Below are 17,145 nucleotides of genomic sequence, written 5' to 3'. Positions count from 1 at the left end.
TTTTTAGGCGCATCATTTGATCGAGGAAGACATTCGTAAGTAAGCGGGAGTCACGACAGTTGTAGAGATATACGCCTGCGACTTCAATAAATGCGCAAGCCATTTCAATTTGATGATGCTGGAAGTCACGTAGCAACATCTTTAAACAACTGAGCGCGTCAAACTTTTTGCAGAGACCAAATTTAACCATCTCGCCAATGAAGCGTACAATTTTGATTTTCGATTCAATATTAAGCTGATTCTTTTTGCGTATGTGCCATTTAAATTCTTTTCGTAGCATTTCCGACAAGTCGGTGGCAACGTCCGTATTGCAAAGATTGACAATAGCGACAAAACGTGATAGGAACGGCAGCAAATCTAAGCGTGTTCTGAGATAAAAAAAAGATTTATTTTAATTTTTAATTCTATATAAATAAACTTGAGTTACCTCTGCACCGTAAAGATTGATTTCGTGAGTTTTTTACGGTTATTTTTTGTATTGAAATTCAGCAGGAACTCAATTGCTGCCGAGTCAATAAGTTCTTTATTGACACAATTATTTAAATTGTTCAAAAATTGATCGAAATGTTGCTTGCTGTGGGACACCTGCCCTGCACCCATGCGCCCAGCTTCCATTAGGGCGTTTGCGATTTTGTCTGGTAACGGTGCTGGCGTCGCCGACTCTTCACTACCTGGTTCGGCTGCGATCTCCGCGTCTTTGTCATTCGGCGGATCTGATGCTGTTGAGGGAGGGTCATCTATATCCATCTCCACATCAATATCCGCATCAAGTGCTTCCTCCGTCATCTCCGTGGGCTCTTCATTTTGATCCAAATCGATTTTTGGAGCAGAAAAATTCGGAAGATATTGCCGTAAATCTGGCAGATCTGTGTAAAAACTTTTGGTTTCATCATCGCCCCATGGATCTAGTTCTCCCATTGTGGCAACTTCGAGCATATTTTCGATAACCGTACCCGGATTGCAATTTTCTGATTCTGTTGCAAGCTCCGGTAAAGGTTCATCGAGTAGATCGGAGAGCGTTTGTGCTGACGACAGTAGTTTGTCGAAATTTGCTTGCATTAGCTCGCATTTTTCTTTTTTATCATTCGAGATTTCACCTGAAATGGGGTAAATGTTGAAAATTACAATCCTTAATTAAATGCATGTGGCTTACCTTTTGATTCCATAGTTCGCCGTATGCTCTTGGTCATATTTAACAGCTCCTGCTGTTCGGAAAGCAAGTGCTTACATAAATTTTTGAAATAATCCTTTAATAAACCACGCAAATTTTGCTGTCTGTCGGGCGCTAGGAAATCCGACTTAGGAATCACCACTCCACCATACTTTTCTGCCAAATTTTGCATCTTGCGTGGCACGAGCCCAGCATACTCCTCGCCGCAATGTCGACAGAAAGACAATATGATTGAGAAGTTACTATGATCTTCTTTATCCTGCGAGATCACATTGATGAGCACGGATCCAAGTAATTGCAGCCCCTGTTTACCACTGATCACTCCCGAGCTAACAAGCTCAGCAAATAAGCGCAAGTCCACACGTAATTTACTTGGATTTGAGATCTTTTCACCTGGTTTTAAAGAAAGAATTTTCTGCCATGCTTCAAGAAATTGCGTGTCGAAGTCAGCGTAAGTTTGGTGTAAGCGGGAACAGAGTGTTACCACCGCCGGTACATCGGTCATTTTTAACTTTGCCTCCGAAAGTGCCGCACAAATTTCTGAGATGTATTTACTCAAATTTAGGGCGCTCATGTCTTTCAGCAATGCATCCAATTGAGCAGCGGTGAACTGCTTCAACTTTTTGACAAATGCAGTGTTGCGCTTCAAGCTGGAATCTAGTTTGGCAAAGAAACCATCACCAGGATGTTCACAGTTAAGATTTTCAACACGCAGTTGCGCTTTAGCTTTAATTTTTGATTGTAATTCATTTATAAAGTTATTAAGTTCCTCGCGTTCTTGGCGCTCCACTTCATTCGCGGCCTCCGAGTCGACGTCAGCTTCTGGCTCCGCTTGTAGCGGCTCCTCTGAATCTTTATTGGATTTACCTTCATTGCCATTAGATGAACTTTCAATCACCATTGTTTTGCTGCTTCCAGCTTCTATTTTAATCTTATTTGTTATATGTATTTATATTTTTCAATAGTTTTTAACTTTTCACCGTGGTTTTGGTGTGTTTTTCTATTCTGGCAAACAGATTTGACAGTTGTAGACGCACACAGCTGGGGACACCGTCATGGTAAAAGTTTTGTTTGGGAGGGTTTGTATTATAAAGGGGCCTCAAAAACATCGCAAATGGAAATAATGCATAATAATATGACTTACTCAGTTTTTCGGTTTTAGGTATTTAATTTCTTTGTGTGAGAAAAGCTATATTACCGGCGCCATATACATTTTTTTTTCTTTAAATTTTCATTTGAGAGCGATTTTTGTAATTGTAATCCCATTTCACAGGTATAAAAAATAATATATGTACATTATCTCTTGAAGTATTTATCCTATCACTGCACTCTGCATTCAACGGTAAATTTCTTTTAACAGGTTTATTCTGCGCTGGTAATAAAAAGTTTGTAACCGGTAAATAAAGTTCCTGTCAATTTTTAAACCCTTTACGCATTCTGTGTACTCTTGTAACCGGTAAATTTTGTTACCATCTCATAAGCTGGTAACAAATTATTGCCCCGTGAAGTATGCAATGCCAGTATTTGTACAATTCTTCATAGCTGAATTGCTGAATATTTTAACTGCATTACCAACGTACCTAGAATCGCGGTGACAAGAACTGGTAACATTTTTTGGTAATACAATTTTCCGGTTACAAAATCTTCGGTAACGTGCAGAATAGACCTGTAAATGGATCTTCTACGTCGTATGTAAACTAGGGCTAGGAGTTTTATCCAGATCGTATCAGTACACACGAATATCTGAACGGATATCCGAATATAAGGATACTTCCAGCCCTAAAGTAGACCTTTTAAAAGGTACATTACGATATATAATTTGATTTGTAAATAGGAGTGTATGTACTTTATTTGGTTACCTGAGGTTTCTCTCCTTTTTCCTTGATATAGCATCGCATTCGGAGAGACGACTTCTTAATCTGTAATGTTCTATTTAAATACGATTACCTCTTGGTACATTATGTAATATTTACTAATATAGGGTAATATATAATCAGGTAATATATAATCAGTAGCTCTTTCGACTTCCGTTGCGCAGTCGTTTGCTTCTCGGCAGATCACTGCTCGCTCCTTCTTACCGCTTCTTCGTTAGTGAGCGCCCCTTTTGAAGGTGAAAAACTCATACCCTCGTAGTGCAACCTTCATGGCAATGCCGCCTGTCCCCGAATTTCCGTTTTGTCGTCATCGCCCAGTACCCAGAGCTGCGATAAGTGCTGGTTGACTCATGACTTAAGGCGATCATGCCCCAATTAGCATATTTCTCTGGATATTGATCTTTGCACACAAACTTACTGGATTGGAACCGACAACCTGGGCTCGGGTCCGAAGATGGCGTTGCCATTATCGTCGGAATATACCCGAACCGTCTATGTATTAAAATAATTGGGAACATTTCCTAAGATTGGAGTCACCCCAGCTTGCTTTATTTCCTAGTTCTACACTAATTTCCTTTCAAAGTTGATAGTTCCAATGATGTAATTTCGAAGGGATTGGAACAGAGGTAGACATTGTGTGCATGCATCTTTCCGCGTGATAATTATTTTACCTTTTACCTGCCCTTGCTGAAATTAAGGAGGTAGGCGGCCTATTCTATGCTTATGTGCAGATAGTTCAAAAAACCTCCAGCTCAACTCCGTCTAGGAAACCACATCTAGCGCAACAAAAGCTTTAAAGGTATGACAACACCTTTTGTGAATGAATTATAGAGCTGTAGACCTAAAGAGTACGCTAACGGCAACGAAACTAACATCCATTAAATAAGTCCATAATGAGTTCTTGTTACTAACATTGGATCGTATTTAATCTCAGTGATTGAAATCGCTTAAGACCGTTTATCTCGACTTGCCACCTCCTAATTCAGGGTAGCAAAATAACGGAGAGTCAGATGCACCAGATTAAGAGTATAACTCCTCCTCAATTGCTCGTCTCTTAACACATCGCTGCCAAAAGCCTCATACCTAACCTTTGCAAAGACATGACAGAATCATAAAAAAATGTTCACGGCATCTTATATTCTTCAAGGCAGGAAGGACAAATAGGTGTGCCATATATGCCGAGCACAGCCGGGTGTATGCGCCACGAGAAGTTACCAGTCAGCAACCGCTCAAGTTTTCTGGAATCTTTTGTGCTCAATGAAAGCAAATATGTATCTAGCAAGATCTTCTGAGATTGACGCAGCATCAGTTTAGTCCATCTGCAGCCCCTCAAATCTTCCAAATTATTGCTGCTCGAAGCTCTGGCGGTAGCTTCGATGGCCGAAGGTGACAATGCTAATACTGGCTGCGGACCAGGTAATACCTGTGCTCTCTCCAAACAGCTATTTTCCACCACGCAACCCATGGCTTTGATAAATGAAAATACCTAGATCGAGAAGATATCTCCTTGTGATAGACGCTACGTTCTCCAAAAACCATTTTTTTCCAAATTCATGGATAATAACGAAGACACCTTCAGCAAGAGTATGTTACGTGATGCGTCAGGTACAATCCGTAGTAGGCTAGAAATTGTACGTGCCGCAAAATATTTCAGTGCCGAACACGATTGCTATCTCCCGAAGTATGCACGGCAGTTGTTAAAGTCGATTCGGGTCATCTATATTGGGAAATCCAGCAAAGCGCTCTGGCAGCACATGTACCACAAAGCCAACTTCATCGTTATACTACTCGCATGAGCAGTCGCACTTGATGACTAGATATAGACCATGCTGAGCGACTCTGGAACCGAACGGTATATGCGCTTCTTCGAGCAGGGAAAGAGCGTCTGCTCTGTCTAGTGAAATTACACCAGAATCTTTATATCGGAGACTCCGCCAACTTCCCGATGACATAGAGACTTGAAACTTCAGATTTAGCTCAGAACCCGATGGCAATGCAATACGAAAGATAAATTAGTCTGATAGGTGGCACAGGAGTCGATATATTTGAAAACCCCGTATGTGTAATCCTATTTGGTTCATATTTAGAACGTATACTAATAAGATGAAAAGGAATAAATCCATAAAAATGTTCGACGATAGGTGGCGCAGGAGTCGGGATATTTGGTAAACCAATATTTATTTTTGCGATTTCGTTCATATTTGTTTTAAAAATATTTTTTTACTATTAACTTATTTTGGAATAACAGCACAAGCTTAGATTATTCAAACTTGTAACTGTTAACAGTGTCGTAGGTACCATTTCTCTGACTGTTTGTCTGGTGACAGCAGATATTTCGTTTCGTCCTCGTTCACCACCAGACCCATTCGCTTTGCTTATCTATGTAATTCTGAGACGGCAGGATAAAGTATCGTGTGAAATCACACGAAATCCCGTTTGGTGTCAAATGGCTCGGATAGGTCCTTAGCAAATCTGACGTAGCTGGTGGTATTGCTCAACGTCATTTTACACAACCGTATTAATTTCGCGGGGATACCAAATTCAGACATCGCCAAATACAAGATTTTGCGTATTGTGAATACCTGATCTATGGTGGATTTGCCATCTTAAAGCAACACTGGTAAGGCCCCATCAGTTCGTTGACAGTGCGCTTCAGTCTATGCGAAAGATGTGATTAATTTAAAAAATATATAAATAAAAAATTCAGTAGAATATTTATACCAACAAGTAATTTTTAGCAAAAAAAACCGACTTAAAAAAAAATATATATATCTATATATTTCATGATCCAATGATCGGATCAAAACCAATTTAGTATGGGACCACCTCTGAGACACTACCTTACCGTTGCAAAAAGAATTATTGAAATCGGTTGACGTGGTGCAAAGTTATGCGGTAACATACATAAAAAAAAAAAATATTCCGACGAACTGATAACCTCCTCCTGTTTTGGAAGTCGGTTAAAAAAAGAGAAAATTCTGCAGAATTTAAAAAAAAAATTCTTAGTCCAAAAGAACAAATGGTATTGAAAATGCCCTATTAATTCATATTTTTTATGCTAAACAAAAAATGTTTGAAAAACGAAAATCGAGAATGAGTTGTCTTTGATATAAGTGTTCAACATAACTTTTTCCAAAAGTAAATATTGAAAATTTTTAAGGATACTCAATTGTAAAATTTAAAACGGATATTGGCAATACCTGTTCGTACTTGTGCTAAACAAATTTAAAGATTTTAAATTCTACAGAATTTTCTCTTTTATTTGACACCCATATTGTTGTTCATCGTTGTATAGCATTTTTTAAATAATTTTTTGAATAAACCATGCTTTGAAATTTCAGAGGCCTCTTAAAAGAAATCCCGACGTCAGAGAAGAAAACTAAAAACGCAGTTTTACTATATTTGACACTTAGTTTCGCGGGCATATTGACTTTTTTTGGTGTAAAATTTACTGTCGCACGGTGTTTGCTGGTGCATTTTTTTATGACCTTTTATTTTGCTTGGACATTCCACATTTGCATGCAGCTTACAAGTAAATACATATTTACATAAATACCTAAGTATGTACATATGTATGTATGCACATATAAACTAACCTTGCCTATTTTCCTTGCTAAACGCGTTCGATAACCTACGATTGTTTATATAGAACATAAAAAAAACCACTTGACTTTATATTCAAATAGTCGTTTGTGTGTTTACAAGTATCTCTAACATCATGCAAAATATGCATAAAAACGACTTGGTTTCCATGTAATTACGGTTTTGTCAATAAGAGTTTTATTTACATACATATTACATCCACTCTGTCTCATATTAGCGCAAAAAATTCCTTTGTATTCGAAAATTTTTCATTTCGGAAGGATAATTCGTTCTGTTAGCACATCCTTTGACGTAAACGTTATTACTTCGCGTTTTGCTATGCTTTGCTGGGCCGTCGAGGATAAAAATTTGCTATCACGCTATCCTAGTATTTATCCTAAAACCGAAACGGTTAAAGATTTAATGTTGAAATCGAGTATTCCCATAGTGAGTGCAGTTCTTGTGCAATAAAAGTTCTAAGCATTAATCAAACCCAATTCAACCAAAAAAAAAACAAAAAAAAAAAACAAACAAACACCCATCATGAAATATCACGCCACATCATATCTCGAGAATCGCATCTTCGATCATCGTCTAGTCAAAGACAATCTGTTGGATAAGTGGCCCACGGAGAACAGCACCGTCCATGAGTATATTGAGCGCAAAGATCACAGGAATTTGGCAGAGTCATATGTATCGCATACCATTATTACTTTCATATTTGTACACAAAACTCCATCCACTTCACCCACTCAAGCGCCACCTGCTATTTATACGTATGAAAAGTACAGTTACATGGCCACACCCACACCATACAAAACAACTTTCTTTTACATTTTACACCTCATGCACTGTAGTTTTTGTATTCGAAAAAGAAAAAAAAAAATCTTTGTTGTTTTTTAAGTTTTGTCGTTTTTTTAGCTTAATTTTTTTGTTTTTTGAAAATTAACGGTTTTAATCCTTTGTGCAAATTAAGTAGTTTGTATATTTGATAGTTAAAAAATCGAAGAAAATTAATTTAATAAAAATGTCTACAAAATTTGAACAAACTGTAATGTATTCCCAATTGCAGCCATGGAGTACGGCAGGCGCACCGCCCTGCATGGAGCCCGTGACGGGTCCATCCGTCCCACCGCGCGTTGGCCTAACTTATCAGGTAGCGTTCAGCACCAGAGTGCAAGTAGCGGTGCCATGAAGTTTGTTTATTCCATTCTTCATTGTAGACAAATCGTCCGCATCCATGGCGACCGACATTGGCTTACGAAATGATTGAGGTCAAGAACTTAGCTGAGCAACCAGTTACCAATCAGCTGGTGAAACCATGCTTCTCACCCACTGGCATGACCACTGAACCTATGAATTTTCCCAACTTGGTAACGGGATTCGAACGCAATCCACAACACGCTGCCCGTGCGGCGCTCTACACGCGCTACACCAGCAACGAGTGGGCCAATAACAATTTAACCAAATATGCAGAGTCCAATATTAATAGGTAGGCTTAAAAAAAAAACAAGCGCACAGCCTTTACTACATAGAAACATATACATACATACATACATACTTGAATAGGAATCAGGCAGAGCGCCTACGCAATGATGCAGTGCGTCTTATGCGCGAAACCGATGAGAAGACTTCGCAAGGGCAGCGTGATGCCGGACGGCGTTTGGGTGAACGTATAACAGATGTAACATTTTGGCGCAACGAATTGAGTACCGAATTGGATAAATTGATTTCGGAGTCATCGGCGATATCCGAATTGAAGCGTCGTTGCGGCAAAGCCATGCTCGACTTGGAGGCGCCATTACATATAGCACAAGAGTGCTTGTATCATCGTGAGGCGCGTGCAGGTGTGGAAAAGGTACACGATATGGCTGAAAAGGCGCTGCTCTTAGAAATAGATAATATAAGAAATTCGCGCGATAAACTTAAGGATTTGCAAGAGAGGGTAAATAATATATGCATAAGCATCGTCGGTGATACTGCAAAACGTTCTATGTTAATTATTACGCCTGGCGCTTGATCAGCCATAGGTAGACAGTTCTATCAGTAGTTTAAGAGCGTATAACGATTTGCAGACGCATATCGGTACAGGCAACAGATCAAGGGTACTAATGGACATAGAACATTTTGCAGCATCACCGACGATGTGTATGTAGTAGTTGTAAATGTGTCTAATAGGCGACTAAATCCAATAAAAAAATTTAGATCACAAAGCAAGCGAACGACTGCCGCGCCGCTCAAAACTTGCTAGAGGACGACGTTGCGCACAAAGAGTCAACGCTGGGCATTGATACCGTTTGCCACCAATTGAATAACTACAGTCGCGGTATTACCTACTATGGAGGCATTGAAAAGTACGACCCCAGCATCAGTACACAAGAATCGTGGGCTGAGGCGAGCAGCCATCGCGTTAGCAGGTTAACTCATGCACTCCATACATAAATACTATACTCCCGTTATGAAATTATTCACTTTACTTGCCTATCGCAGATCGCAGGCCGAGCGCGCCAAGCTCTCCCAACTGCGCAGCGATGCCGAAACGATCGTCAATGCGGTTGCTCAATCTGTATGGGATCATTGGAGTAATACGAATAATGCTTTGGATCGACGCGCACAAGAAATGAACGAATCGAAAAATAAGATACAATTACATTTGTATAAGGTGCAACAGGAATTGTTCGATTTGGAAAAACATATTTTCTTGCTACAAAAAGCCATACAAGACAAAGCGCATCCATTGAGGGTAGCACAAACTCGTCTGGAAGCGCGTACGCACCGCGAGGGTATGGAGTTATGCAAGTGAGTATTTTCGAAAGAGTCGTATTGTATGAAAAGTGGTAGGTTACATTTTATAGTTTATCGGACGTCGTTGAATGTATTCAGGCATGGAATTACGAAAGGTATAGGGGGTGTTCAATTTACCGGGTCTATTTATTGTCTTAAATTTAAAAATAGATCTAGGAACCTGTAGAAACAAGTCTAGGGGAATTTCTAAGGATGGGTTCTTATTCTGTACGAAAGTATAACACCAATAAGTCCTCTTAATTTTCTACATTTAAATCCTCTATATCGGGGGTGATTTTCAGAAAAACTAGTTTCTGATGTTAGAATCCATCTGGGGCTTAACTGACATTGACTACATTACTGTTATCTTTATATATCGTTCTTGGTACAATTTAGTGTTGTATTTCAACGTTAAAAACGCCATCAGAGTTGCCAGGACAGATTTTTTTGAGAACCGCAGTTAGAGAGTATTGACTACTTGGTATAAGCCCTCTCTCTGCAGTTCCCTAAAAAATACTACTGGTACTGATACCACAAAGTAGGGTAAAAGTAGGAAAGCTTCCCATTGGGAGTATGAAACATAAGAGGTCTGAATACCTAATAAGTTTCCATGTTACTGAGGGAGAAAATAAAAACCTTTGTTCCCATCTCGCAATCAAAGAAAGGCGGCATGGTCAAGAGAACCATCTTTAAAGTGGAGGGTCAGATTTTCTAGTTTAGCGGACGTCATTGAATGTATTCAGGCCGAACTAAGCAGCAAAACTGCTTGGAACCAGAAAATTCTAGATAGTACCTTTAGGTCACACACACCCAAAGGTGGTTCACAGGTTTTTCAAAAAATGATCTCTTCTTCCATAGGGATTTACCTCAGTATCTTCTAAGTATAGGTTATGCGACAATGTAATTTGTAGCAAGAGCCTATTAGAAGAACTCGCGAGGACTACGGTAGGCTAAAACACGTGTAGGAAGTTACAACCCAAAAAAGTCACACTATAACAGGTATACTGGCAGGGTCTCAAATCAAATGAACGCACTGGGAATTAGCCAGAAGTAGACAAACACATACATAGAGGAGAGCTGCAGCTAGATGCTACCCCTATTCACACTTCCCTGAAACTGCTATATTTCTTTAGGCCTGAAGGGCTAGATGAGGTTATACTATGTCTTGAGGTTATACTTGACTTGAAATTAAAAAAAATTGATTCTTGTAGTTTTTGCAGCAGAAAGAACCATATTTTTATAAAAAAAAAGTAAAATTTTGTATCGAAAACATAAACAAATAAACTCGTCAAAACGTCAGGGTACTCATATTTTTGGTGCTGACTGTATATAAATTTTAGGCCTATTTTTTAACATTAAAGGAAATTTTTACACCTACAGCAGAGCATAGTCGCATTTAGGTGCGTGGTGTTGGTAGTAGCCTAAACATGAGTTATTCCGCGCCAAGTGACGATATTTACTTACAAATTTGAAATTTTATAGAAGAAACAAGTTTTAATTTAATACAAGAAAGAAAATACTGTTTTAAAGATGCCAAAAAATTTGGTATTTCTTAAGATACGGCTTTGATATTTTGAAAAAAAATAACGGGGTATGCATTCCCGAAAAAGTGTCAAATAGGGCTTTGTGCGTTGACGGTGACGATATTTAAGCTTTAACTTGGTGGGAAGTTATAATTTAATGTTTTTTTTTTCAAATTTGTCAGAATGAGCTAGGGCTAACTACATACAATTCTATAGAATCATCTCTTTATTCTCACCCAATTTTCTTTTTGTGAAATCCAGGGATTGGGCACAGTTGCGTTTGGTGCAGGAAGTACAGGATCTACAGGATACTGTTAAACAGCTGCATCATAAGTTGCAAGAAGCCGAGGCTCAGCATCAGAATCTGCTAAAAACTCGCTCAACACTCGAGGCTGATTTGCGGCGCAAAGTGAATGCATTGTTTATTGATCGTGAAAAATGTATGGGATTGAGGCGCTCTTTTCCCGTAAATAATTTGATTAAATACTAAATTTTAGATGTTTAAAAGTTGTTTCGTATATAATTGTACATAAATAAATAGAGTTGAATGTACATATATATGTATAAGGCAGATATTGAGTGCTAGAATATTATGTGTTAATAAATTAATGATATTTTAATCTCAAATCATAAATTAAAATCTACATTTTATCAAATTATATTTTAGAAGTTTTGTTACTTTACAATAGATTTTAAGGCAAGTTTCGATTCCCTCAATGGGTGGTCTTCCTCTAAGGCTCTCTGACAAGGTGAAGTGCTTGGGCTTGATCCTTGACATTAAGCTTTCCTGGAAGTCTAACGTAGAGGAAAGAGTCAATAAGGCCACAGAAGCATTGTATTAATGTGGAAGGGCCATTGGCAAACGCTGGGGCCTCTCGCCGAAGGTAGTTCATTTATGAAACTATTATCAAACCAATTTTAATATATGGGGTACTCTGGTGGAACGCACTTGACAAGCCTAACATCGTCAAGCAGCTGGAGAAGGTGCAAAGAGCCGCCTTAATTGGAATCAGCTGGCGGGGCTGCTGTTGTGCTAAGGCTTCGGGTTCTTACCGACGCGGACAGACCACTGCATGCCGGTTCTGGGTTCGAATTGATCTTTTATCACCCACATTCCAGCGAGAGGAGACTGGGAGGAGTGCAGTATCTGGAATCAAGGACCTGTAAACTTATTTACGGGTGGGTCGAAGCTGAATGGCAAGATGGGTGGAGGTTTCTTCTGCGAAGAACTCTCCACAAACCAGAAATTCAGGTTACCGGATCACTACAGCGTTTTCCAGGCTGAGGTGGCCGCGATAAAAGAGGCTGCGGATTGGTTGCTCTCTAGTGTAACATCTTTTAAGAAGGTGAATATTTATTCTGACAGCCAAGCAGCCATTAGGGCTCTTGCCTCCCTGACGGTGCGTTCGAAAAAGGTGAGCGAGTGTTTGACTTCCGTATCGGCCGCGTCTGATTATTTCTCTAATAAGCTTATTTGGGTTCGAGGTCACAGCGAAATTGCTGGCAACTGTATGGCTGATGAGCTCGTAAGACAGGGAACCCTTGAGGAACTACTTTCGGATAGGGGAGGTCTGGGGACTCACCTGACCTCGTGTGGTCTGCTTCTGAACAGATGGGCGTTTAGTCAGCTCAGCGAGCGCTGGGCGAAGAACTTGGAATGCAAGGTGGCAAAATTCTTCTGCCCTCGGGTGTCCGGAGGCAGTCTAGGAAGCTCTTGAGACTAAGCAAGCTACATCACTCACTCTTGGTGGGAGCGCTTACTGGGCACTGTGTGATTGGTAATCATGCCGTAAGTCTGAATGTCATTGATAACCCTTACTGCACATTACAAAACCTGCTGCTATGGTGCCCTCCTTTTGAGAGCCCTCAGGTTTAAGCACCTTGGGTATCGGGAATGGACATCAATTGATTGAAGAGCTTCGTTGCGAGCACGGAGTGTTTCTCATACCAAAAACCATAGGTGTCGTCATTCTCCCTTAGCATCCCCCTCATTACCCTTCCGGTCACCCTGCGTCCTTTTTCCCTCACCCCTCTAAGGGCATCACAATGGACTGCTTAGTCGAGTCCAAGGGTGCCTTCATATACGGAGACAGCCCGTTTACCTAACCTAACCTCAGCTGCGATTATACGAAAAGCTGTTAATCGGCCAGTATGTGTTTGAGATCCCTAAAAAACTCGAACGAGTCAATAAATTTGTTTATGATTGATTTCGATTTCATTGCAGGGGGAAAGAAATTCCTTAATTAATAAGTAACTCCTGTAAAATAGATAGTGAACATTGACTAGGTTACTGTCAAATCTCTAATGTCAATAATGAGCAAACATTTTTTAAGAGGGTAGAGTACGTGTTGAAATAATTCGGCAGCTGTGGTTCATGCTCCGTCGCCTCCAATATGTTTCAAGCTTCAAACACAAGTTAATGGAGTGTGAAGAGTTGAAATCCTAAAACTTCATCGCTGGTTTGAGTAAATTATGGTCAATAAGATAACTACCTCACCAAGATCCCCAATTTGTCAATGGCCATTGCGATGGTAGTTGGCGGCCGCTGTGGTTGTAGCGGATAGAACTGCGCACTACCATTTTGCATATCCGCAAAAAAACAAAGAAAATAAACACTTTTTTTATGGCGATCAGGCAATGGCAAATATCAAGGTATATCTGAGACGAAAAAAACTTGGCACACAAATACAATCGCCGTCCCGAGTTAGCGTAAAACTGTAGGTCTTGTCGTTTTGTGTGACAACATCAAGGCGCACACAACAAATCGGAGGAGACGCTCGGCCAAATACTAACATATTGACAGAGTGCTCTCACTTCAACCAAAGTCTCTCCCTCCTAATAGCTACAAATGTAAAGAAACGGATATCGAATTATTTGTAAAGAAACATGCCTACGAAACAGCTGTCATCTTTGTCACCCGTCAGCTGTTCGCAGGTGCTTCCTTTTTGTTGTCAGGCCAAAAACACCACTTGTAAACATCGTTATCGACTTTATCGGCTTTAGTGTTGTGCAAGTTCCGATTTGTACAACTTAGTTTCATATATGTATATATTGAAAAGCAACCACATACGATAATAGCATGATTCTAAAACTAATTGTTATACAAAAAGCTAACCCATAATAATTATGAATCACGCAGTAATAGTATAGCTTTGCATATATGGCCTTTATTAATATTTTTTAAATACATTGAAGTGTGCAAACTTCGATTTGCACAACTTTCTAGCACTTATATGATTGACAGTTTCGCAGACTGTTGCGCATTTCTAGCAAATTCCGCTGCTGGCATTCTTTTTGTTACATCGTTTTTTTTGCAGGTAGGTTAATAATTTTAGGTGGAAAATTAAAGAAAAAATAAACAAAAGCGTACCTAAAGTGATTTTAAGAAAGCGACTGACACAAGAAGGCATAATTAGTATTGGTGAGTACAAGCATTTATTTTAAATTGGAAAAATCAATACCGGCGACGATACGTTTTTATTGCGTGTAACACCTAGAAAATTTGTTATATTACTCAAAAGTGCATTTAAGGTAACATGTGTTCTAAGGGCCAACTAGTAAAATAAAAATATTTCCATAGGAGGTTTTAGATATCTTCGCGAATTGTATGCACATCAAGTCAGTATGTACATATGTATGTATGAAGATACAAACTATGTAGTTAACCTATAGGTAATAGTATATCTGACGTGTCTTCAAAAATAGCGAAATGTTCCTAGATAAAGGTGCTACCATCGTTCATTTCCAACATATTGGCGTTCCATTGTGAGTTAATATTAGCAATGTACACCATAGGATAGTGTCATTCTACTGTCTAACCTGTACATTTTCTAGCACCAGTAGTTTTATTATAGGTAAAAGATTCTAAAGTTTGTGGTAGTTATCTTTGATAATCGTCAGCTTAAAGTAAAAACTAAGTCTTATTTTTATGGAAACTTTAATGCATTTTGAGCGTTGCCAGTAAGATACATAGCTATATGTTGTATTTCTAAGGCCAGTTCCACACGCTTCGGTCGCCGGTTTGCCGGCACGAAATGTGTGAAACCGCGCGCCAGATTAGGTGAAAGCCATTACAATTTCGAGTCGGCCATCCCTCTGTTAGTTAATGGAAACCGGAAACAGCACTAATAGTCTATTAATGACAGGCAAATCCAAATTTTTCAGCAAAAATAGTATACGTCAAAAATAAGTATAGTATGACGTTTTGCCGATCTTTCTATTTATTTACATATTTATATTTCTCATACCAAATTTTTCCTATTTTTTTTATAAAAATATATCTGGTTCATTCAACAAAAACATCAGGAAGCAGTTGTTTTATTTCGTACAGAACTAAAGAAAATTCTGAAAATTTTCATCGAAATATCCAACTTTTCAATTTGATTTCCATCCCCATTAAATTTTAGTATAAGTATAAGGTCGCTAAAAATTGCCGTTGATTTTTTAGATTTTTTTTTGCCAAGGGCTGCAAAACCGCATTCTCAAATTTTTCTAAGAAATCGAATTTAAAAATTTTAAATTTCGATTAAAATTTCCTGGTGTTTCTTGTATTTCCTGCATGAAATTAGAAAAAAAATGATTATTGTTGTTTTTGCTGTTCAATAAACTACATATTTCTATTTACATATCTGTGTTCGTATGGAATAGTAGCTTATGTCGAAAGGCAGGCTTAGTATAATGACTCACGGCCCCGAGCCGTTGAAGAACTCCTGGCAAATAAACGTTCTAGAAATAGTTCTGATACTAGCAAGTCAATATTCTTATTAAGTCTTATCAAAAAATTCTTTGTGGTTTAAACAATAAAGGGAATGCCACATTATACTAAAGACAGCTTCCCGACATAAGCTACTATTCCATACGAACACAGAAATACATATTTTTTTATTTGGTATGAAAAATAAAAATAAATTCGTGTATACTTATTTTGGAAGCTCACTGTATATGTATTGAAGTGTTTTTGCTTAGAATACTGAAAATTGCTGTTTTCTGCACTATTCAATAGTGCAATTTTCAAGTGGTTACAAAATACCGTTGATTTTAGGCAATTTTATGCATTTTTTCCATACAAAGACTGTTCGATAATTTTTTTTTATATGGAAGAGAATTCTTAGAACCGCCAAAAAATAAATTGCAATAAATCAACGGTATTTTGTAGCATTTTATTGTACTAAAATTAAGTGGGCTTTAAAACGGAAACCAAAAATTTTCCCAAAAATTCTGAGTAAAAAATTTGAAACTTGGGTGAGAATTTGTTGAATTTTTTATAATTTTTATGGTGTTTATTGTATAACTACCAAAAATTTTATAAAATAAAAAATATTAAACATGAAGTAAACCAAAGAAATATAGCCAAGACTGGTAAAAATAAGACGAATTTATTATTTCTGCCAGCAGTATAAATTTTTATGCATTAAAGTACACCTTTAATAGTTAATTAAATTTAACAACTCTTAATACATACAAAGTACCTATTATGCGTCTTATGTATATATACCTAAAAGCTTATCAGCCTCCTGAGAGTTCCAATCCACTTAACGACTTTTCTCCAAAGTTGGGTTCATAATGAAAAATTTTCCCACACATTTATCTGCAATTTCTAATCTAAAAAATTTTATTTTACATAACATACTTGAGTTTCATGTAACGTATGTATGTAATGTATAATAAAGGCTGCCGTTTGCAATCAAAATTGGTATAAATCAGAAACTCGCAAATCATGCCTTACATTCTATTTTCACCATTTAATAAAGGAGGACGTGAAAAGTCGTCGCTTTTCATAATTCTAATAATAGAAACTTGCATGTTCAACGCTTTAATTTTTGCTTATTTTTTAACGTTAATTGCCAAAATTTTAAATTTACGTAATACATATCATTGCAACATTTCTGCAGCTACGTCAATATGCGTTTGGCAATATTTCTTTTAATATTTTGCATATTCGAGTATGCGCTGACCGTGGACCAAACGAATTTCAAAACATGTGATCAGAGCAGTTTTTGCAGGTAAACAATTTGAATTTATTTCTTTGCAAGTATTAACATTTCGTATTCATTACCCAAAGGCGATGCCGCAAAGTGAAGCCAGATAATCCTAAATTTGCTTTGGTACCTGGGACACTCAATATATACTCAGATTCCATAACAGCCGATCTGATACATAAGGACAACAAACATTTGTTTAGCCTTAAGTTAGAAGCTTTGGAGGTATTTGT

General features: G+C 38.2%; 2 protein-coding genes and 1 long non-coding RNA gene across 3 annotated transcripts; 2 read left to right on the top strand and 1 right to left on the bottom strand.

Moving 5' to 3' along the window:
* Positions 1-4: 4 nt before the first annotated feature.
* On the bottom strand, positions 5-2,329 carry LOC118734521 (regulator of nonsense transcripts 2; the record flags this gene model as incomplete). The annotated part of the gene is made up of 3 exons (XM_036464240.1): positions 1,154-2,329; positions 428-1,097; positions 5-368 (listed from the first exon to the last, which is right to left on the bottom strand). Coding segments are annotated over exons 1-3 (1,953 nt in total), but the record flags the coding sequence as incomplete, so codon positions are not given.
* A 5,265-nt stretch (positions 2,330-7,594) lies between these two features.
* LOC118733376 (tektin-3-like) lies at positions 7,595-11,436 on the top strand. The gene is made up of 6 exons (XM_036462741.1): positions 7,595-7,783; positions 7,851-8,119; positions 8,197-8,572; positions 8,833-9,044; positions 9,118-9,426; positions 11,196-11,436. The coding sequence occupies exons 1-6, from the start codon at positions 7,655-7,657 to the stop codon at positions 11,422-11,424; spliced, it is 1,524 nt and encodes a 507-aa protein (XP_036318634.1). The 5' UTR covers positions 7,595-7,654; the 3' UTR covers positions 11,425-11,436.
* Positions 11,437-14,216: 2,780 nt separating this feature from the next.
* LOC118734606 lies at positions 14,217-17,133 on the top strand. Its single transcript, XR_004992405.1, has 3 exons — positions 14,217-14,355; positions 16,826-16,936; positions 16,996-17,133. It is a non-coding gene; the product is annotated as an uncharacterized LOC118734606 (long non-coding RNA).
* The last annotated feature ends 12 nt before the right edge of the window (positions 17,134-17,145 follow it).

Source organism: Rhagoletis pomonella, unplaced genomic scaffold, assembly GCF_013731165.1.
Source record: "Rhagoletis pomonella isolate Grant_MI unplaced genomic scaffold, Rhpom_1.0 Rhpom_scaffold_00002, whole genome shotgun sequence".
In the NCBI taxonomy this organism is placed as follows: domain Eukaryota; kingdom Metazoa; phylum Arthropoda; class Insecta; order Diptera; family Tephritidae; genus Rhagoletis; species Rhagoletis pomonella.
The sequence above is the reverse complement of the archived record's forward strand: the minus strand, read 5'-3'. Positions and strand labels throughout refer to the sequence as shown.